The sequence below is a fragment of the Fopius arisanus genome, unplaced genomic scaffold (assembly GCF_000806365.1).
Source record: "Fopius arisanus strain USDA-PBARC FA_bdor unplaced genomic scaffold, ASM80636v1 scaffold00066, whole genome shotgun sequence".
Classification (NCBI taxonomy): domain Eukaryota; kingdom Metazoa; phylum Arthropoda; class Insecta; order Hymenoptera; family Braconidae; genus Fopius; species Fopius arisanus.
Window position 1 is genome coordinate 482,442 of NW_011887805.1, and position 23,772 is coordinate 506,213.

General features: G+C 38.7%; 2 protein-coding genes across 4 annotated transcripts in view; one reads left to right on the forward strand and one right to left on the reverse strand.

Annotated features, from left to right (window-relative positions):
- LOC105269266 (neo-calmodulin) overlaps positions 1–23,772 on the forward strand; it is a 48,424-nt gene that overhangs the window by 17,474 nt on the left and 7,178 nt on the right. Inside the window, exons 1-4 of one of the 3 annotated variants that reach the window (XM_011309370.1) lie at positions 2,402–3,077; positions 5,802–5,843; positions 18,538–18,783; positions 22,085–22,118. In XM_011309370.1, the coding sequence (XP_011307672.1) occupies positions 2,991–3,077; positions 5,802–5,843; positions 18,538–18,783; positions 22,085–22,118 (409 nt within the window). In that variant the 5' untranslated portion in view covers positions 2,402–2,990. Of the gene's footprint in view, positions 1–2,401; positions 3,078–5,801; positions 5,844–18,537; positions 18,784–22,084; positions 22,119–23,772 lie in introns of those variants that run through there. The other 2 variants (XM_011309371.1, XM_011309372.1) reach the window with 2 other exon arrangements.
- Positions 9,958–14,033, reverse strand: LOC105269264 (troponin C). The gene is made up of 5 exons (XM_011309369.1): positions 13,909–14,033; positions 13,192–13,210; positions 12,104–12,247; positions 10,561–10,809; positions 9,958–10,076 (listed from the first exon to the last, which is right to left on the reverse strand). Exons 1-5 carry the CDS (start codon positions 13,909–13,911, stop codon positions 10,048–10,050), a joined length of 444 nt encoding a protein of 147 aa, XP_011307671.1. The 5' UTR covers positions 13,912–14,033; the 3' UTR covers positions 9,958–10,047.

Here is a 23,772-nt window from a genome sequence, read left to right on the forward strand (position 1 = left end):
TTTTTTTTTTGTTTTCCAGTTTTGTATCCAACGGTTCTCGATTTTATTCCGTTTGTTAGTCATTCATCTTTTATATGAATTTTATATTTCATTGGAGAACGAGAGCAGAAAAATTCCCATTTTTTTTCTCGTCTTCGATGATGAAAGTAGAAAAAATCATCTTTTATTATTCAGGGGTGACGCGTGACCGGAAATATTTAGCCATTCATATCCGATACTTCCGTCATTTCTAATTTTTACACCATGTCATCACAGCAAGCTTCTCATTTCATTCTACGTGTCTGACTCATTATTGATACGTGCCACATGCTAGCGTCCCACGCGGCAATTTCCCTTGGATCATTTAACGCCATAATTTTCCATTATCAATCGCTAGACATTGCGAGTGTTTGCGGAAAATTCCATTGGAATCCAAATGGAATCCATTGGGAGCAGTTGAATTCATAATTGTAGTAATGAACCAAAGAGCTTGATTACCCCCAAGTACTGAAAGTGCAATTTTAAAAAATGAGGTTAGTTACCGGTCTTTTCAATTCTAGCATGTTATTCACCTTCGTGCAAATCTAATCCATCATCAGGGGACATTATGGTCTAGGTGTGGTACTGGCGTTCCAATTTTTTTTTTACTGCCAGGTCACATCATCGTTCGATACCGAAACTCGATTCAACTTTTCGCCTTACATCTTATAAAAGATTAGTCTCCTCACCGCACTCGTGGAAAGGATTAGTTATCATCGAGAAATGGATTTCGTTGAAAGTTCAAATCCATTTAGCTCTGTTAATAATTATTTGTGTATGAATCATGAATTTCAAATGAAACTGCTCACCGCGGGATTGAGTCACACATATTTTCATATCTGAAATCATAATTTTTTATTCTGCAGTAGATTATAAAAAATCGAGGCGATAATTTCCCTGTTTCGCAAATTATCAGTACACCCATCACTCGTAGTGGATTGGTTGTAACACTTTTGCCACTTTGCATGCTTTCTTTCAGTTCGCGTGATTCTTATCAATCAATCGCTCCTGTAAATTGCAAAAAAAATATGTGCACGCGTGGTTACCACCAGTATCACTGAGTATTTATGAATATTTTAGGTGTCACTCCATCAAGTCATGTTCCGTACAGGCAAATGAGGGTAATTGCGACGTTAAAAGTACAAATTTCCGATGTTCTCGGTATTTTACGTACATTAAACGAATACTGGCGACAATTATTTTCCACGAATTTCACAATTTATCCCAAATCTCCTGCCGTTCTACTGACCCAATATCGCAACATCTCGCGGATATATTAACACTGAAAATCCACCCTCATCTATTGTATGTGCGGTGCAGCGTAATGTACATCGGCCAAAACTTCCGTCTTCTCGCGGGCAAATGATGCAGCAATAATCCTCTTCAATTTTCTTCCTACCCGTTTTCCACTCGAATGCATCGTCGTTCATTCATTCTCGCACCCTGTCGCCATTTTATACTCGCCCTTTACATCTTGGTTTGCCCCTCACCTGATTACGATACCGAGAAAAAACAAGACGACCAAAAAGGAAATGAAATGAAATCGCTATGATTTTTTAGATATTTGGAGAAATATATTTGCATAAAAAATTTTTCATTGCACACCAACACAACAATTCCTGAAAAATTTCTAATAAATTATATCTAGAACTTGTATCGGATTGCTGTATTCACAGAATTAAAACATTTGCAGTGCATCGAATCGCGAATAATTAATGAAAGCCGAGAGAGCCTGAAAAAAAGGGGAAATAAGACGGAGTATAATGGTACTCTTCCAAAACCATTTTACATCTCATTTTCACAGCATTTCCGTTAACTACAGAGTGCGTGTAATTTCCACATGATGCAAGTAGGTGAGATGCATTCACTTAAATTTTATATCATGCCTGAATACAAATGGAATGGTTTAGCATTTCGGAGGATCTCAGCTCGAGTAAAAGGAGTGGGATAAAATTCTAATGAAAGAAACTAAACGTTTTCTAAATGTTCATTAGGTCCTTCTCGCCTGAATACCCATTACATGCCATAAATAATAACCAGTACTCCCATTTATGCACTCGGTACACGACGTTAAGGCATCGAGAACAATGACAGATGTGCCCTTAAAGGGCGACGGTAAATGCAGAATAGATTCAAATAGCCATTCGACTGGTATGTCGTAACAAAATTTTGTTGCCTTGTAAAGGTACATCAAATTCTCGTACCCGATATATTCAATCACTGGAGCCCCTGTGGGATTGATTTTCCATCGTTTCTTTTTAATCACCTTATGCGCTTTTACGATGGACAATAAATATCGCCATGGAAACACTATTTGCCAATGATAACAGCAAATTTATTCTACAACGTGTATTTCATCGAAAATATATTGACTGGATTTTAGATTCATGGCCATTCCCATTTCCCAATAGTTGGTAAATACATCCAACATGAAGACACATTGGAGTCCCAAAGAGTCGCTTGCAACGTAGTATTCTTCCATAAAGTCAAGACGATAGATAAGGAGAGAAGGAAGAAGTTGATGGAAAAGTGAGCGACAAATGTTCACAGAGAATAATCAATCACATCGAATGATAGCAAATGATAGTGGTTCGATATCACTGAGAGACATTGAAATGTTAAACATAATGCTTCGTCATCGCACATATATTACCAGTTAATGTGACTGCTGTATTAGAGTAATTAATCGTGTTCATGGGTTATGATTATTCGATTATTGAATGGATTAAACAGTGTGCGGAGTGAGGCTATTTAACAAAAATTAGGCATTTTATTGAATTGGAGGGCTTGGAGGGTTGATGACTGTTGATTTATTCTGATGTTTAGAGATAATTGAAGGAACGTTGACAAAGTGTTGAATGAAATTTGAGATAAATTTTTTGGTGCGGTTACAACCCCGACGAAACGTAACTTCCACCTAGCTTTGAGTCGTGATTTATAATTAAAAAAGTGGTGCTACGGTAAATTTCAAAATGGCGTTTGCGGCTGCACGGATGATCCTCAAGGACAAACGGCGAAAGGCGAGCAAGGAGGATTTTACACCGAGAAACAGAAGCAAGGTAATGTTTGCTTTAGCGGATTTATCTTAATTATTATTGCCAGTGAGGGAGCAAATTTATCTACGACCTATAATGCAATGAGGGGAAAACTCCATGAGAATGGAGTGAACGTGTATATCAGGGAGTATTTCAAATTGCCCGGAGCTTGTCGGAGGTTATATTTCAACTAGAGGTGCCTGAGGGCCTTCCTCTTTTTTTTTTATATATTGATATGATGATACGGTATTCGTAATTGTCAAAGTTCGTTAGTCTCACACGAGTGCGAAATCGGGAATATTTCGTTATCGACAATTGATGTAATTGAGTCACTTTACGGGCTTTAGTCTCGTTGCACGCACATCACTTATTAACGCTGTTCGCACGAGTATTGTCACGTTCGTAAAAAATTGATGGTCTGTCGTACGATCGTTATCAATTTTTCAAAAAATAATTGCACTGAGTAGATTGAACAGAAGACCAGTGTCCGGATAAAGTAATCCATCAAATACGAATTGGTTTTTTGAAAATGAAAATTACAATGTAAATGAAAAATTATGAGATATGCGGTGAACTATTTAACCAATTATTCAATTTCCGATTGAATGAAACAATTGGCAAGGGGGGGGATTACCGCAGATTCGACCTTTGTAGATTGAAATGAAACTCCCGAGAATCACATGCATCAATGTTTCCCTCGGCTTCCGGAATTGCCTTTCATCACTATTGATGGATACATCAGTTCAAAGGAAGATAAAGGGAGATAAAGGATCGTCGTTAGTATCGATATTGCCTGTGGGATGCCCAAAGATACAATGTAACTTCGGACGCGATACCGCCGATCGATTTATCGTGTGTGGCCTGGGCCCTCAATCTCATCCGGTAACGTCTTGTCAGTCCTGTCGTTATCGTTGTGTCCTTGCTTATACAAGCGACACAAACCCTTCCCACCACCTCGAGAACTTCAAAACCTGAGTGGATACACTTCCGTGTTGGTCTTATCTTCGTAGTTACCGTGCGATGTTACTGTAACTCAAGTTAATCGGCAGTGGCACTTCCGCAGGATCAACCGCTGTCAAGTATTTTGTAACACTACGAAGGGTCACGGTATGTCAAAAAATAAATCATTTGAAGTAATTCTAAAGTTATTATCTTCATAAATTTTCAGTGACTATCAATGTAGTAGTAATAAAACGAGGGAATCAGTTTCGTCAGATTGCTCTATCAAAAAGGCACGTTGACTATTCCAAGATTTAACCACTAATTTCTGGAAAATTATCATGAGGTATTTTATGGAGCATTATTCGGTTAATTCATGGACATTCGAATATAAATTATCGTTCTGGACAAATGATGTTGTCAGCACAAACTATGGGGAGATTCTATTATCCGTGACTGTGGCATGTAGTTGAGCTTAAAACTTCAACAATGACGTTATGCAGTTTCCAAACCTCCCATACTAGATCCTCCCACCTTTTATCAACCAAGGTGTTAATCACCCTTCATTCTAAACTGCAGGGACAGCTGAATAGACCTCAACACTTCTACATCCCTGATAGACATTCATTATGCATTTTAATGAGATTTTCGAGGAGTATTAAATTCATTTCAAAGTCTATCTGCCACGTGCCCTCGTCAGACTATCACGCAGAGAATCTGCTGAGCTATCCAATGTGCGGTTGGATTAACGCATCTAATTGAACATAATTGTCCGATTAATCATGGTACGAAGAGTAGACAGGGGTTAGGCTAATTAATTCGTGAAATCTATCTGCAATTTGCATGTTCCACCATTTTTTAATTCCGTATAGCCGTCTTAATCCATCGGGAACGATTGAATTTCATTTTTAAAACCATTCTGTCTGATTATTTTTCTTTTTATTGCAGGAATAGTTGCGGTATTGTCAGGATCATTAAAAAGAGATATAATGAGATTTTCATATCACGACCGTGTGTAAAATTCGTGCGGACAGCGTTTGAATTTCGTTATTTGTTTTGGGGGAAAAAAAAACGTGATGTTGTGACTCTTGTTCCGTAGAGTGACAGAAACGTCGAGACCTGTGGTACATGCAGAATAAAATCGAGAGAGGAAAGCAAAAATAAACAGAAGGTCCGAGGGAGAGAATTGATTGTTATTCCCCCAGAGATTCAAATAAAACAGCATCAATTGCCGGTGTTTGTCACCCCAGAAAAATCTGTAACAATAAATATTGTTAATCAAGATACTTCCGATAAACAATTGACATTATTGATCTTTAATGTCTGTTGACCGAGCCTATCACTTGTGCTTTATTCCTCATGAAGATCATTAATAAAAAAAAGGTCAGTTGTGCTGTTATTCCGGACGTACACAATTTATTTCGTCGATACTCAATTCTCCTGGTAGAGTTATATTTCTTTGTTTGATGTGTAGTGCTATAATTGTGCCTATGTCTACATGAAATAAAACGACAAAGAAAAATATCTTCAATCATGATAAAATAATATCTAGACTGCGATGATTAGAAATAAATTACACGAATATTCACGTCAATGCAAAATACGCACAAAGAAATGCCTCATACCAGATTAATGTGCTATCACTTATTATTCGCTATTAAATGTTTTGACTATCTACTGTTTATCTTACCTCTAGCACATCTCCGTCAATTCTACTTGACATTTTTTTTTCTTATTGTTTATAATTATTATTCACGTTTTCAACTGCAGTGTGGTGATTGGTGACCTGTACTGTACTTGTGTTTGCAGGCTCGCAGCGCCAGTACAAGTAGCTTTAGAAGCCTGAGTCAGGTACATACCACGATCACAATATGAAACCACATAGACTAGCAATTAGAGACAGAGTTCATTGATTTTTTTTGGTGATTAGAATTTCAACGAAATTGAAGAGATTATTCAGCGTAGATTGTTCCATAGAGTTTTGTGGTTACACTATACTGTTACGTTAAATTATATTATGCTAATTAAAATGAATAAGATAACCAGTAATTGGTGCATCTTACGGCAGAGTAAGTCACTTATATCCTCGACTCCGTACGTAGCACTTGACACAATTTTATTTTTTTAATCATTTTTTTTTCGGAGCTACTTCACGTTTTTCTAAAGCACTACGCCTACGTATGGCGGCAGTTCATGACTTCTCAGCTTTATTTTTCCTCAAATAGATGTTAGTTTCAAGGGAAATTGTATTTCTCAGCATTTTCAATGATTTTACTGGAATTTTGCATTTTAGAGGCTGAAACGTAGTATTTTTTTTTTTAACGAGGTCAATGCAAGGGTGCATGTGTGATATGACTATCGTAGATGACACGCAATTGGAATATATGACGCATGTTTGCCATTCATTTACCCATGCCATTCGTAGGTTCATATTTGCGAAAGTTTTAAAAAAAAAGTGCATTGTCAGCAATCTTTAGAGTTACATCATTTTTGCATGCACCTGTCTTGTTTGTTTTTATGTGTTCTATTTTATCTATTTTCAAACTGGGTATTTGGTACACTACTGGGAACTCAACATAACAGCTGAAGCAGAACAAGTGGTTAAGAAAATATCGTTAAACATTGTTGGAAATTTTCCCCTCATTTTGAACGTATAAATACACTCGCTAATGTTGCGAAAGAATGGCTGGTTGGTAAATGACATTTGGAATTTCAAATGAAAAACTTGAAATTGTTAACAAATCTCTATTCATGTGCCACTGGAACTCCCAATTTCACCATCCACAATTACCATTCAACGCTCAATTGAAATTTTCGATATTCCGCGAAAAATTCCGCTAATTTACAACCCACGCTTTGAATATTTCATGAAGGTACGATCCACAATATACGAAATTCGCCCGGAAATATGAGAAGAATTTTATAATGATGAGGTAAACTGATCCTAAAAAAATTCCACAAGCACAATCGGCGATTAAAAAAATTACGTATAAAAAATGGCAAAGCTTCCTACAAGCCGAAAAAAAATCCGGAAGAATTCATCTCGCATTCGTTCCACATGAAGAATTCAAGTATTTTTCATCCGCTTTCTCTAAACGATGTTTGCAGAGAAAAACTCTATCGAATTTTCATGAGACGAGAAAAAGCCGCTCATGAGCACCCAATAATTGTTTCGATAATGAATCCTCGAAAATATTGATAGAGCATCCATTAGCGAAGTCTTGGAGGAAAAATTCAGTGGATACTTTTCGTCTCAGGTATATTTGCGAGAAAAAATATATAAGAGCAATAAATGAAGGGACTGGTAAAGCGCGCGCGTGGAGAAAAGTCGTTTTATACTGTAGGTCGTGGTTGTGGGATTCGGGGAAGGAATGGGGTGGTGGGAGTTTTGTCGATCGATGCCCCGAGGGTGCAGCCACTACCCCATTTCGTATCCGCCTTCAGTTTTCTATACTGACCTCTTCTTCTCTTCAATTATTAATTCCGTACGACGACATCTAAACCTTGACGCGAGGTTCAGGTGCAGTAACTTCAATCAAGGCCATACCAACATGTCTGTCACAATCGACATTAATTTCATTACAATTGCAAAAAAAAAATCCTATTGCACACCCTTACCAGGATTTCTGGAAAAATATATAGGAAAAATATATAGCGTGAGCTAGGATGTTGTGTAGTTCAGTTGTGCCAAATGACTGAAAAAAAAACTCCCTGCATACATGCAGTTGATGTTTTTTTGCTTCGACAACTCGTTTAAAATGAGAGTACGCGTTTTACTGTCATTCTGTCGAGCCATTGTTGGAATTTGCGAGTGTATTCTCTAGAAAAATTGTAGAGACCTTTTCTTTCCGAAATTTTGTTCGCGAAATGAGGTCAAGCATGGCAGGATAATTATTTTGAATTAATGTGAACACCTACATAATTGTTGTTATTATTTGAAGTGGGAGAATGTCCGCTAAGGATCAAATTATATTTTGAAATTCATTGATTGAAAATCGCTGGTTCGAATAAATCGCGGAGTTGAACTCAAACGTGTCCACGAATTTTCATGACAGAACGATTTCTCTAAAATCCCTCAATAGAGACCTCTCCAGAAAATAAGAGTTCTCTTTCACCTCCAATAAATAAATCGCCAAGGGCTTCGTCTCTATTTCTCTTCACACAAACACTGATTCTTATTTTCTATCCCAACTCAAGCGAATCTTTTCCTCTGAAAAAAAAAATAAGACCTAGATAGCACACCTTACATTCATGCCGTCACGTCCCTCAGTTTTCTCTCGTTCATTTCGTTTCTCTTCGTCTTTTCTCAGACATCCGATGGATTTCAACTTTTCAAGGGCGTTAGTGTCTTCCTCACTCTTATCGATCCCTTCGAACTCTTTTCTATAGTGGAGCTCGCCGAAAATTCAACTGATAAAATTTAAAATGAAGAGAGTCACGGAAAACTACCCAAGCCTGTATTCGGTTGCACGGCTGACTCGAACTGGGACTTTAAACTATATTATCTCAGTGCTGTTTCTACCTGATCAGTAGATACGGTCATTCATGTGCAGACCAGTTCTAGTAAAGTGGGAATTTCTTTTTTTGTGTACATGAAAAAACTGTGTTGTATTTTGAGAACAGGATCGTGTCATGTTATTCCGGTGGGTGGATATCAGTTGCAAATGGAAACTGTAGCCGGTGCACGGCATGTTGAACACATTATGCAGGACAATACGGTGTACCCCTGTCCCCAGCCTTCGCTCGGGTAAGACGAGATCTTGTGTAAGGCTGTATTTTTAATTTATCAATGTCAGTGAATACCTCCTCGATTTTCATGTTCCCCTGATACTTTTTCAAAAATTTTGAATTTTCAAATTTCAGCGAATACCTCCTCGATTTTCATGCTGCTCTGATACTTTTTTGAAAATTTCGAATTTTTCAATCTCAGTGAATACCTCCTCGATTTTTATGCTCCCCTGATACTTTTCCAAAAATTTCGAATTTTCAAATTTCCGGGAATACCTCCACGATTTTCATGGAGTCGAAAAAAAAATCTCGATTGAAGGAAAACAATTCCATTGATGTTTGAATTTCATTCAGATGCGCCAGCACTTTTTATCACCCTCTAGATACCCACCGAATTACACTTTGATGGAACAAGCTGTGCACATCCAATATTTCCGGGCAGGGTTCCAACAAAATTTTTTGGTAATTCCACCTGGTGTTAAAGGATTTTCGTACGTACTCCCAATAATAATGTTGACTACTAGTCATGGTATTCCCTGTCACCTTGATACCTCTTCCCTCATGCGGGTCAGGGGACAGACATAATCCACTTGAGTAATCGTTGTGTATCGCATTTGAACAGTCAGCTGTGCTACTCCTAGATGAAGATGAATCCTAGTGGACAAGTAGCATAGAATGCCCAATGAGCCCTCAAAGACCCTCAGAGCCGGTCCAGCCATCCAATATTTGCATTCCTTCATCGCTCACGAAATCATGAATATTTAGTCGAGGACTTTGCACTCTGTGGAGATCTCGTTCCGCCGATTCAGAATGAAAAAGTGGAGGGAAAGAGTTGAAGGGAATGGAGGAGGGAGAAGATAAAAGGGGGTTTAGAGGGAAAAAAAAACGTGAGGGGACCGAATAGTAAAGCGTCTCGTGCCTTTTCGTGGGAAATCCATTAATCTCTGGAGGGTCCAGTGGAAATAGTAGAAGTTGGTGGGTGTAAAGGGGGATGAAGAGTGAGGTTTAAAGCGAGCGACCAGCGTGATTAAAATCTTCCGCCTGGGACTTCTGGGTACTCACTACGATATATGCTCCACCTGTATAGTTTCTCCACTGGGTGAGAATTGTCGAGACTATTGTGTCCGGTGTTTGAAATTATACGGTCATATATCAGGATTCAAAAAAAAAAATCCGGAAGTCGAGAATTTTAAAGGAATTGACGGACGATTTTTATGGCGAATATTTTATTTCTGAAATATTCACAAAATAGTCATACATATCTGTTTATTTTTTGTCACCTTGTTTGTGGGATGAATAAAATTTTTTGTTGGTATAATATTCAGGCTCAGTCGCCGGTCATCATCTCCATGAATTCTGAAACAAAAGGGAAGTGAATTTTAATTCCCAGTGGTGTGCAATTTTTTTATGTGCCTTTTTTCCATTCATTATGTACGAGGCCGCGGATTATTACCTACACACACGGCGCCCACAAATAGTGAATCGTAAAGCCCCAGAATTGCATGCACAAAGTGCAAAAAAAAAACAGTACCGATGCCTCGAGCTCTCGGTGCAATTAAAATCTTAGACCCCCTCGAGAGAGGAGCAGGAGAGACTCATTCCTGTGGGCTCATTTGTCCCAAGAAATTTAATCCCAGTTTTCTCACCACACCTACTCTCACAGAAATCACGATAAGCCTGATAACGAATGCAACTTGGTTTAATTTTAGTTGAGCCCAGTAGACGAAAAAGTATTCGACACAATAAAAAAAAAATCCCACCGTAATGAGTTTAAAGAACAAAATTCATTGAAAATAAAAGTTCCGATAAACAATTAGAGTTAGGAGAGTTAAAAACTCACCGTCGAAATCAACTGTGCCAGAGCCGTCTGTATCGATTTCCGCAATCATTCCATCCATTTGATCCGGTGTGATCTGGTCATCGAGAGCAGCGAGGATTTCCCTGAGTGAGCTCGTGGGAATGTATCCATTTCCCTCTTTATCATATAACCTGAAGGCTTCTTTCAGTTCTTTCTGGAGAGCCTCATCGTCTTCCTCCTGGAAGTGGCAGGCAACCCTGCAGAACGCGTCAAAACTCACAACACCACTTCCTGAAATTCAAGCAAAAAAGAAAAACATGAAAATTCAAAACTTTTCACATTAAACTGCCGAAAATCCTGCCAACCATTGCATCCTCGATAATGAGTTTCCGAGACGATTAGTTCACCATCAGTTGGAGCTTTCGATAATTAACAGAGAATTTACCGCACATCAAAGGATTAAATCTGAATCAGCTGTGAGAGAATCCTGATCGGACATTGAAAACGACGACGTGCTTGGAATAATAATGATCTCCTCTTCACTGATTTCATGAGTATGGGAATATTTAGCTCGATATAGTTTCAGAGCGATGTCCACAACCCCTGGGGAAGACCTTCAGGGGCGAGATCGTTTTAGCATCTGTTTCCGAACAACACGATGGATTAAGACTAATTCAGGTGACAGGGCTTCAAGTCTGCCCCATTACACCAGAATTAAATACCATCGTGTTAGAACATTTACCACTTTCCGCTCATGACTTCACCTCAACATACGAGGGTGTCATATAGTGAAGATCCTAACACATCTACGCTTTTACGATTTTTTGCTCTCACACGGCTATTCAGGAGTGACACAGTGGGATGAGATAAACGAGCGACGGATATAATGCCACTGCCTCAGGATTATTGAAGGCATTTTATCCCATTTCCAATTTTCTTTTTATACAGAGAAAATTCTCAATTCACGAAACATGAATATATGTGTGAATGCGTCGAGTCTTGGCTGTTATGATAAACTTTCATGAGATGGGCGGAGTAAAAAAACATTCTAAGCTCCCTTAACTCCTTGAGTTCTCTGGAAATATCTCTGCATCTTGAGGATAAGGAAATTCTCGTGAGCTTTTTGGTAGCTTTTCTTACGCTCTGCAGAAAACATTCTCAAGAAAATTTCCTATTTTCCGGAAAGCGGGAGATATCCTGGAGAAACTGATGCCCAGATAAAATAAACGCCCACCATTTTGCCGGTTCGTTGCTTATTAGTAATGAATATTCAGCCGTGATAGTCGTGGTGAAAAGTACGAAATTTAGGCGCTACCCTCTCTCTAGAATTACGAAATATTAAATTCTTATGTTGCATTTGAGTTAATTTGTATTTTTTATTTGTGGTGACAGGGAGACCACGAAATAATAAATTATCGTCGTGATTATACAGTCAGTTGGGGGCTACGTAATTATCTATCCAAGTTTTTAAGGAATCGATAAATCAATTCTGAGTCAGTTTACTTTATGAGTCAGCCTTGGAGAATTCGCATATTTAATTCATAAGAACGAATGTTTGAGGTTTAATTTCTCATTAATTACTCACCCTCTTCATCTTCTTTCTGGAGCAGTGACTCAAGCTCCTGATCATCGAATGTGTGGCCCAGAGTGTTTAGAATGGTCTTCACCTTTTCTTTTTCGATGCTTCCCTTTTTTCCAGAGTCAAACATAGAGAATGCCCTCTTCAACACTAAATCAATTAACAATCAAGACGGAATTAACCATCAGTTTCTCGGGTATGTGCAAAAGTGGTGTGTCATTTTTCCGCAATCGGATGATATATGGAGACAGAAACTAAACCAATTCCATTTTTATCTCCTCCAAAAACGCAATGGCAATTTAATATCAACGGTGAAGTTTGCCAAATGCATCGATATACGTCGAACTTGGTTTATTTATTCTCCCGGTTGATAAATAATCCGTCTTAAACAGAAGCCAAAGCATCTGCAGACGGCAGGGTCACTCCCGGGAATTTCATTGCATTTTAAAATAATAAATAAGCAATTTTAGAAGAGAAAAATATCGGAAATGGCAATCAATAAATTATAACACGATTTTTAAATTCCGCGATGAGTGAGAAATTGTCGTGATCGTTTTTAATTGAAATTGAATTTTTTTAGTGCCGAGAGAAAAATCAAATTTGGAAATACATGAAACTTTGGGTAGTTCCCCCGGGGTTATTTGTAATGTAAATTCGACGATTGGAAGTACCAATTGGAATCACGGAGTTTACGTGAAATTCACAATGACGATTTGCAGGAGTAGTTTATACATATTCCACCTCTCACGACAAAATTCACTGACCCAAATCCCAGCCCCGCGAGTTGTGTTGTCGCCCACCGGAAAATTATATACGAATGGCAAAGCCCATATACTTGTTGACGTAGTTACACGGATGAATGAGTGTCATGCCTTCTAAATTAATCGATCAAATCCCAAACCAGAAAGTCTTAACGATTCAAGTATAATACGCGTGATTGATGAATGCCGGGTTCATTACAGATTATCAAGAGACCGACTGGAAAATTTGAAAAATGAATGCGCTTGTCTAGACTCTCCCGTGGATATAATTAAATGCCCTCGATTTAAATGTTTTAAAGAGCGAATAGCCGATGAGACATTATTTCTACTCACTTTTTGTCTGCTCCTCATCCTGAAAACAAAAATCAAAACGCTTGGCATTAATGCTTGTTACTTTTTATTCGTGTGAATCAAAAACAAGTATTATACTGATTGAAGCGTCCAATTCGGGAGGTGAAAAATATACTCGAGAGCGATTTAATTGGAAATCGGAAAACTGCATGATGAATGTGGGTTCATATCGATCCGGCAAACAAGCCCCAGTGAAATTGCATCGACATACCTTTCATCTTTGAGCTTTCCATGAATGAAAAGCAGGAAAAATAAAACGGTTAAAAATAAATTATTCTACTGGGATTAATCATAGGTACGTGTCCGATTTCTCGCCATTATCGAGTTTGAATCTGCACAGTAAAATCTATATATGCGAAATATATATTAATCACGTGACATATATTTTTCTTGAGAATCCAAGAACTTTTTTTATGGCACAAAAAAATCTTCATAAAAAAAGCGCTTGATGTTTGTGTCAGCTGATTCAATAATCCGCCCCATTCCGAAATTCCTCCAATAATAAATCATTCATTAACGTCACTTAACGAGTGGACAGACAATTTCCGGCATTAAAACAATGAAGTGAATTGTAATGGGGGAAAAAAAAGAGAGCACAACAAACAGTGTATTTTAATTTTTTTTCTCTCATCCCATTGAGCGGAATGTAAACACTTTATACGCTGAAGACCGGGGTAATTTAAGAATCCGTAAACTGACCATTATGCTGAGAGTTCTTGCTCTTGCTTTATTCCACGACCGACTGAATCTTGAGTGTCTCACCCACACTAAACTAGCTTTAGCTTAGCAGGATAACTTTTATAACCTTCGGCAAACGCTTTTTGCCACCGCCTTCCATTTGTTGTTCCTCCTACTCCCATCAGTGATGCCATGAAGATGGGCTATAATACTACAGACCAAGTGAAAACAGAAACGGCCAATCGGCAGGAACAAGTGTCTTGCTCGTTGCCACTTCGTTGGATATTCAGGGGACAGAAAAAAAAAAAAAGAACCGTGTCATATGCTTGTATTGAGAGACATGGGTACGTCATGTGACGAAATTCTCACGAGAAAAAAGCTCGAGGTACAAGACAGATTCTCCCACTCTAATTCACTTCCCCCGAGGAATTATCTCCAGGGATTTGATTTCTCTACTTTCTGTCTTTAAATTTCAGTTTGATTATCAGAATGAAAATATTTTCGAATAAAAAATATGTCTCTTCGAGCTTCCGCGAGGAAATAAAAATTTTCAACGCTGCAATCGTCATGTTGGAATATAAACTCTATCGTTGGGTTGAATATGAGTGCTTGGGAGACAATTTTTATATTTTTACAGCGACATTTGAATATTTTCAACTCTTCATGGATAGCGACAAGCCCCTCGTGCTCGTCAGGAATCATGAGACCGATGGAAAAATACACCACCAGGAACAGCCCCGATATTGGTGAGTGTAGAGCCTCTTGGAGACACCAAAAAGAACCATAAGATTGAAGACACGGTAGAAGGCTATTTCAAAACGGCTATGTTACTGTCGTTTTCCATGCGACTGCCGTATTTTACAGTCAGCAGTTCTTCTCATCGAATCTGAGGACTACGAAAGACATAAAATGTGGTTCTAGACAGACAGAGTTGCTTTCAGCAAAAAAAAATTAAAAAATATCCCATCTGAGGCTAGTATGGAATGAAAAAAATATGGGACAAGCGTGGAATAAAAATAAAAGTGGAAAATATTTGGCAAATGTTGAAATACAGTGAAAAAGAAATAATCTTATTAACATGATCGATTAAATGTTCCCTTGGCAAGTGGTTTACCCATGTAATTAACCCTGGGAATTGTTGAATTCATTTGCGAAACAATTTTCAGCTACAGCTGAGTACCCTGGCGTGCCAAGAGGCCGCTACTTACATCAACCCCAAGCCATTCTCATCAGATAATGATTACAAGAAACAAGGTAAAGTCCCCCTCTGTTTCCATCAATCGAGCCACCTCTTGACGCACAAACTGCATTGCCCCTCCCATTACAATGTCCTAAGAGACTTGACTCAACTTTCCATGTAGAAATGGTCATCACATCTCTAGGGGAAATTGTTTGTTCCACATTACCGGAAGCTACCGCCACTGAACTGAGGGCTCACCCTCCATTAAATTGCCTGGCGCACGTAACATCTGATTAATGGAACACTGATGAAGTATCCGGGGGTTCAACATACCTCCGACGACAGAATATGTATGTCATTACATAATTAATTCAGAGGGTGGAATTTTGTTATTAATTGCATGGAAAATTTTGAGATAAGGAGACTCTTGAAATATCGATTTTATCCCCAGAGATATTCGGCATTGAAAATTGTCAAAAATTTCTTATCATACACAGCGGATATTTCATTTTATATTCAGGAGTTAGTATTCCCTCCGAGTCAATCATTTTTGACGAGAACATTGCGTCTTATCGCCTCAATAAAAACGCTCGTTCGCAAATCCTTTGGCGTGACACGTAAAAAAGGATTTAACTTTAAACTAAAAGGAAGATATAACGGCCTATATTACCCATTAATTAACTGACAAGAAGTCGTTGGAGGAAAAGTAATTACAACTGGATTTTGCACACGTGAAACGGATGAGGAAGAGTTAGGTTCTACTATAATTATCTCGTCAGTCTTCCACTGCCCACGCTGATGTACGTAGTAAGGTGTCCCCTCAGTGTCTCCATAGAATCATTATACGATCCAGTTTATTTCGAGAATAGAATCAGTAATAATTATCACATTGATAGATAAATTTCGGATTATCTGCGTCAGTAACGGAATCAACAAATCGACCAACTCGACGAATTCCGTGGATGCATTCATTTCTTACGGTATCACAATGAATTATCAATTGTCACCGAGTCCGTAATTATATACAATGTATACACTAGTGAGTCTGCAAATGTCGGAGGGAAACAATCCGTTGATTGCAACCTCTTGTCTGTTATATATTCACCAGCCTTTGACGACTGTACAAACTTTACTTGAAACGGCATTATAAATAAGTGTCACTTCTCAGTTTTGTCCTCAAATTGTCGTCAGCATACCTTTGACAACTCTCAAACAACTGGATGGCAACGAGTTGACGCAAGAACGACTGAGAGCCAAAGCATAGATATTCCAGGGAAGCAAGAAAGAACAGAGAAAAATATTTCCATTTCGTTCTCCTTCATCTGATGAAGAAGAGCTTTGCAGCCAGTATGTGTTCCGTAAAATGGCCAAAATGTATGTGAGATAATCCAATTTTAAACTCTAATTTTTCCAATCATAATTGGGACTCATTTGAGATAAAACGGTTTAGCGCAATCACGAGTTCATGTCTCTTAATTAAAAGATTGGAATGGAATAAAACGGCACAGCTAACCGACTAACACCGCCAGTTTTTTTCTTCGGGATGCAACCGGACAATAGCATCGAGTATTCATCATCGGGTTTTTTCCACTATTCAAAACTGCCGGAACAATATTTTCCATCGACTAGTCCCGCGTTTTTATCATTTTCTACCGGACAGCATGAACGTCCATCAATTCCTCATTCGGATTTTTTTTTTATTCATTTTTTAGAGCTTTCACATAAATATACTCGAACAATTCAGTGTCCACCGTGAGCGCCCAATTATTTCGAATTTCAGCGGTAATATTAATTTGGATCGGGAAATCCCATTCCATTCATTAAAAAAAATATCGATTGAACGCATCGATTGAACGTTCTCGATTGAAGTCCCCGAAAATTTTTACTCGTTGCAATATTAACGGCTTGACATAACAGGCATTTATATTGCAACTAGCACGTGAGTAAGCAGAAGTTTTTGAAAGTTGAGTTGCAAAACTCTGGGGATTTGCACAAGAGGCACTCTCAAAAGGTGGGCATGGGGAAGGGAAGATTCCCGCTGGTGGGAGGCTGATAAATCTTCCCCAGTACAAATTGAGTGATTTACAACAGCCAAATAAATTCCTTCCCATTTTTTGCATCCACTGTATCATATATCAACGGCTCGAAATCCCTGCGCACTCTTTCAAAATGTTTTTCTGCAACCACGAGATGAAATAATGTTTTCCTATTGGAAGGATGCTGCTGTGATGAGTTGTTACGGGGTGAATATTAAGGGTGTACTTGAAGTTGAAGGAAATAATAAAACAGACGCTTTCGTGAGAATTGAGTAGCTTGAGAATCAACCCTTAAAGTGCAGCTGGGTCGTAAATCGGATTAATCTTACTCATGGCACAGATCTTCGCACAGTTCTTTCGAGTTACTCCGCAACATTTATGAATACTAACCTTGGCAAGCACATTGAAGTACATACCAAGTGAAGGGGAAGGCAATGCAATCCTTCAATTCAAAGTAACTTGCCTAAAATATTATTCCTGACGCGCTTTACCAATTTCGAAACTGGAGGAATTCCATTAAAAAAAATCTCATAACGAATTAGCGTCTATTTTTAATAATCGAAAACATCCTTGGAATTTTAACTGACACGACTAACTTATCGTTTAGACAAACTCGTCGTGGAAATTAACAAGGTCTTCATTCCGACTATTTTCGTTTCCACCTGATCGTTGGAAAAAAAAAATTCCGACGACAGTCTCTGGTTACGAAAATATTGTCCGCTGTTATATTTCAGAATCCCATATTATCCCACGCGAGGGAATTCATCTCAATCCGAGAAAGACGCGTGGAATTCTCAATGCACGAGGCTGAGTGGTACATCGACGTGATTTATTAGTAAATGCATTGCAAGGTGATTCTATATACAAACCGTTTCTTGACTTTTCTACCCCCCTCGGCCCTTTCCCGTCTCTTATTCAACGCAATTCCCCATTCGGCAACTTTCAGGGAGAAACCGTGAGCTCTACTCTGCAAGTTTCGATCGCTCGTGTCCCACTTTCTTCAGCTTCTCCTACCCATCCCAAAACCCTCCAAAACACCCATGGAATTTCGTTTCATATGCTACAGTTTTTCCTCATGCTATAAATTTCTGGATATTTTATTCCTGAAATATGTGAGCCGTAGGAATTAGACAATGCGTCATTTTTTATTCTTTATTTGAGTTTTCAGTATGAATTGAAGGGAAGGCGATACGTCAACAAGAATTCAATTCCTCTCCATTCACCATTTATTTGACAAATTGTGAGTGGGAGCTGGAATTACATAAGTTTCTGAAAAATTTGAGAAAATATCTCATTCACGGACGCATTTATTTGGGGATTATTTCAGTTAGCTTTCGCGTTGTGCCCGTAGTTGCAAACCGATTGCGACAGGTCAAGATCGTAATGGAATTCATAAATAATTGAATTTAATATAACTTTACGATCGATTTCCAGGCACGTAACAAACCTGCGGATGGAGTAGGTCACGTTAATCAAAAGGGTGCCTCGGGACAAAAAGCTCCCCTGACCGGTGGTCAGAAGGGTGCGCCTGGTGCCAAAGGTCCGGGAAAACCAGCCCAAAAACCAAGTGCACAAAAAGGACAAGTCAAGGTCACACCCAAAGCGGCTTCAGTCAAAACTGGGAAAAACAAGAAGAAGGGACAGAGACAGCAGTATGATCTGATAGTCACTATCAATTTGGTGAGTATTAAAAAATTCAAAATTATTGAATGGAAAAAATACTATTTTCTTGAATTTACGGGGCCAATGAAATTTCCCGAAAAGTGCTTTCGAGGTAATCGCCCTATTAACGATGATTTCACTTTAAAAGTTTCACCATTTCGTTAAAAAAATTATTCGAGAGCGATCGAAGGATCGACTCTACCCGTTAACAAAGATTCAGTTCAAAGTTTGAGATACATAACAGTATCTTCAACTTTTCATAATTCTCCAACCAAGAATCAGTGTGATAGGGGAAAAATTTTTCAACAGCCATAGTTGAAAAGCAATTTGTCGTGTTCCAACGTCACGATGGTGCACTTTAATCTCACTGAGGAGTTCCAATTGGTTAGGGGCTGCAGAACTGGTAAAGAAAATAAAAGGCAAGTCAAAATGAGGGAAATGCGAGTGTCGAGCACTTGCAACGACGATGATCTACAAATAGATCGTTCCCATTGTCAAATAAAAACACATGGTTTGTGCTGAAATCTCGCGACATCTTCCACGAATGTCACAACACTCAGTCGACAAATGCGTTCTCTATTCTCTTTCAAATGAATTTAATAAAGATTTCCGAAGGCCAAGAAAAAGTGATTAATATATGATTGGAGCATTGATCGAGAGGTCTTTACCACTTGGACTACTTGATCTCTGGATTTGAGTGGTCTACCACCCACATGCCGACATACCACACGGTTCACTTCCGTTTGTACGTAAATATCCTTCAGGGTATATCGCACTCAGCGTGTACCATGAAATCCTCTATTCTCGATTAATTTCTAGTCTCACCCTGGGGCCCTGCAGTGGACAAATTTGCACCGAATTGATGTCCAGGGCGGTTGAGCTGTTTGATTGACAAATAAAAATTAGTCTTAGCCATCAATAAAATATTGGGAAACGAAGTATTACTGATTGACATTTCAATTTGATCGCTTCTTTTAATCCTGAATGACACCCTGAGTGGATTGACCTCCGCACTTCCGGATCTTGGCACAATTTCATTTATCATCAGAGCACGTGTTCTCGAATCCTCTGTTGTCTCCTAGCGAACGTGTTTCGGTGAAAATTCCTCGATCCACTGACACATTGACAATTATATAGCATCTTCGAAGGAACATCTAAAACGATTCGTGTATTGGTGGCATTGAGACTGGCAAAGACATAACCGAGAACTCCCGCTAACAACGTGGGAGTTTAAAAATGTCTCGAAGGTTGACGCGACTTGGCCGAAGGAATCTTCTTCACGACCATTAGATCATGTTGAATTCATCAGATAGACTCTATACTTCCGCGCGTTATTACCGGTGTCATTGTTCAAGATAAATAAAACGAGGACAACGGGATTTGATTTTATCTCCCGATTAAAAAATTTCTCATGAGCAAAAATCATCTCCCGCGGAAAATTTTTCGAGTGACTTGAGTGAGGATGATCACCTGGAGCAGGTGAAACCGTTGCTGTCAAAAAGAAATTAGCCAGCAAACGTTCTAAACTTTTTGCGTTTCTGGACGAAATAACCCGCGGGACTTTGGGAAATTCTGGCAACTGACTCGTTCGTTGTAGCTGGCGATGCAGCCAGTAATAAATGTTGTGGACCAACTACACGAGTGAGGAGGCTTGGGCTCGGGTTTGATGGCAACGTTAGTTACTTCCGTGTGACTCCAGTGCTTCAATTCATTCTCATTGTGCACATTAATTTTTTAATCAACTTTTAAATCAACGATACATAATATAAATAATTAGAAATAATGGCGAATACCGAGAGGAATTACTCGGTGGAGTACGGAAGATTGAGACGACTGACCAGCACAATCGATCCCCAGATTCGACAGATCAGTGTAAGTCTTCTGGTTTCATTCATCCCAATAGATTATTGAGATCAACTCATAAACATTTCTCAATGCTTCCCTCTCTTTGTTCCCTCCTCAACTCTTGGTAACCTGCCAATACCAACAAAACATGAAAACAAAAAAAAATATTGCGAGTCATGCATGTCTGGATATTACCAGTGTCTGACATTCCGTTGACTCGTGGATTCCAGTGGATGCGAATATCCTCGGTGGTTTTCACTGTTGAGAGATAGTTTCTCAAAATTTATACGACAGCTTTTTTTTTCGCTGTTGGAAATGCTTAAAAAGCAACGCGACCCACTTTCCAGGCTGACCTCGTATTGTCGCGGGGGAGAGAGGCGGTAGATTTGAAAATATCGAACAGTGGAGCTTCTCCACCGCCACTGGATACCCACGGAAATCTCCGCGAGCACCAAAAGTACGTTCTTGATAAATATCGGCATCGACACAACCATTCCAACATTTTTCCATTTACGGTTGAAACTTTTTGACGCGAGCAACATTCGTTATGTGACTGTCAGTGACATGTCACTCTACCGATCCGTGATATCACATCATGCGTCAATACGATTCAGAATCAAATTACGCATACGAAGAAAGTAAGAATCATGATGCCATGAAATGAAACCCAGAGCCCATTGCCCATAAATTTCCACGATCAACAATACATTCACGTGTGCTAGAGCACTAAACCCACATCTTACATTTACGGTTTTAAAGATCGTTACCGGGGAAAAGGTACCACTGATAACCCCGCGCGTGCATTTTTTTTTTAATGTGGAGAACTATAAAAAAAAACAAATCGTAAAGAAGATGTGCGTGAGGTAGAGTCACGTGCGGTTTTACGATGGCCGTTTGCATCGGCTGGTTCATCTGCCGGTTTTATTCCTATTTATAATTTGTTGATATATGGATGGAGATGAGGAGAGACAGTTTAGATGGAGACCGCCGGAAACGAGAAACGACCAAATATTTTCACCCGCTAATCTCGAGTTTCATTTTCATTTTCATCGCGAGCATCATTTTGATCGTTGGAATATATGAAATTAATGATCGTGAAATGTCACATAGAGACCTTTATGTCACTTGATTAACCATTTGCAAAAGTAGTCGCCGTTGGCTACTGGTTCTACATTCCCAGAGTTGAGGACTCGTGTAAGCAAAGAAACTTTTAATGACCCAATTAGCTCTGGGTACAAATGGTTCGACTGTGTTGTCAGTGGAGTACGATTTAGCCTTCAACGAGAGGGCATCACTAAACAGCGAGTGATCTCTCGATTTCCCTGGAAATATTCCAATATTAATATTTGTCCATTTTCACATTGAAAAATCAAATTTTCCTATCCTCAGCATTATTATTCGTACCGAAAAGCCAATTTGTTCCCTGAAAATTAATGCCTAATGACTTTTAAAATTATATTTTCGTGTGTTCCAGTCGGAGTATGGACTCACGGAGGACCAGGTAGCAGGTGAGCACTCAGTTAACAATTTTCGTTGAATTTTCCCTTACTCTTTCATTAAGAATTTCAATTTTCCTTCATTAAAACATTGCGGAGTAATTAAAATTTTCATAACGTAAAAGGGAATGGGCAACCGCGTAGAGAAATATATTCGTCGAAAGAGCCTGGTGTAATGAGCATGGCGTTTGCCGGTTAGTGGTTGTTCTACATGGTCATTTCCATACGTAAATATCCACAGTTCTTTCGACTGGGTCATGACCGGCAAACCACCCCCAACTCCCTCATCTCCCTCATCTGCAACTGATTTTTTTTCTTCGAAAAATACCACTATTTAATGTGTAAATTTTTTCACCTGAAAAAAATGAAACGTCCCTGATTTACAAGACCCGTCGAAACATTCGTAAGAATTTTTTTAACAAAAAAAAACGAATTTCCGGCCATTGAGTAGCTCATAAACTAGTTTTTTTACATTGAGTTCCCCATTCTTCAATATCCGTATCACTCGGTACAACTCCAAAAGAAGTTAGATTATACCATCAGTCAATTTTTTTTTGGTAAACGTAAGGATAGAATCTGTTTCGTGTCACGATTTTTCAGCGAATAAATTTCAGCGATACTAACCGTCCTCGAGGAAAAAAAAGTACACGCTGCGATAATAAATTGTCCTCAACTTTGAAGTATGAACAGGTAAGGCCTGTTGGAAGACCTAGATTTTCATGAATATAGGTAATAGAACCCGACGCAATTTATATGCAGTTTATTAAGGGGTTAGTTATCCTTGACAGGAGATGATTAAACTTTGACTGAAGAAACTAGGCCGTCTGAACCCGCCTATTTGCTTCAAAATTATATATAAACACTGGTCGTACTGTAGGATGGAGGAATTGATTCCATTTTGGAAATTCCTCATCGTCACTGGTCGCTTCCAATACCCATTCGAGATATTAACTTCCTGGGGGATATATTCGTATCAATTTGAGTTCAAGGGCTTACGAGGATCTCCCCGGCTGTTGTAAAACCAACTCGATACACAATCCGATATAACAGATACTACTGTACGAGAATTTAGCATTGCAGTGTAACTTGGCACACGGTAATTTTGCGGCAGGATGCTATAAACTTTTTTATGTAGCTTTGTTATAACATTTGGAGTGGGGTATAAAATTTTCCAGCGTAAATTGTGCGGTGCGTTGAGAGCGGCAAGTAGAAACGAAGGGAACAATTGTTTGGAGCATTTAGCCAAATAATCATACGGTGGATCTGGTGTAATCTGAAGTGGGGGCTGTTGCAGTGTGAATTACAGCTCATTCAGAGGAATCCATAAAAAATGATTTATATACTATAAATTTTATCTGGAAATGTGCGCTGTGATGAGTGACGAGTGACTGCGGGGATGACTTCAGTTATGACTCGTGCATGAAAAAAAAAAATGGAGCACTGGGTCAGGCTTGTCATAACTTCCAATAATTAATTTACTCATTTACTATTTTTGTAGTCGATACCCGAAATAAAATATACGGTCATTTCAATTGAGTAGAAATTCTTACACCATTAAAACTCATGACTGTATATTTTCTTCTCGTTTACAGAAGTAATTATTAAGACTGAATGAACTATCACAAATAATTTTCAAATCCCCGTAGCAGTGAGAGCAACAATTTTC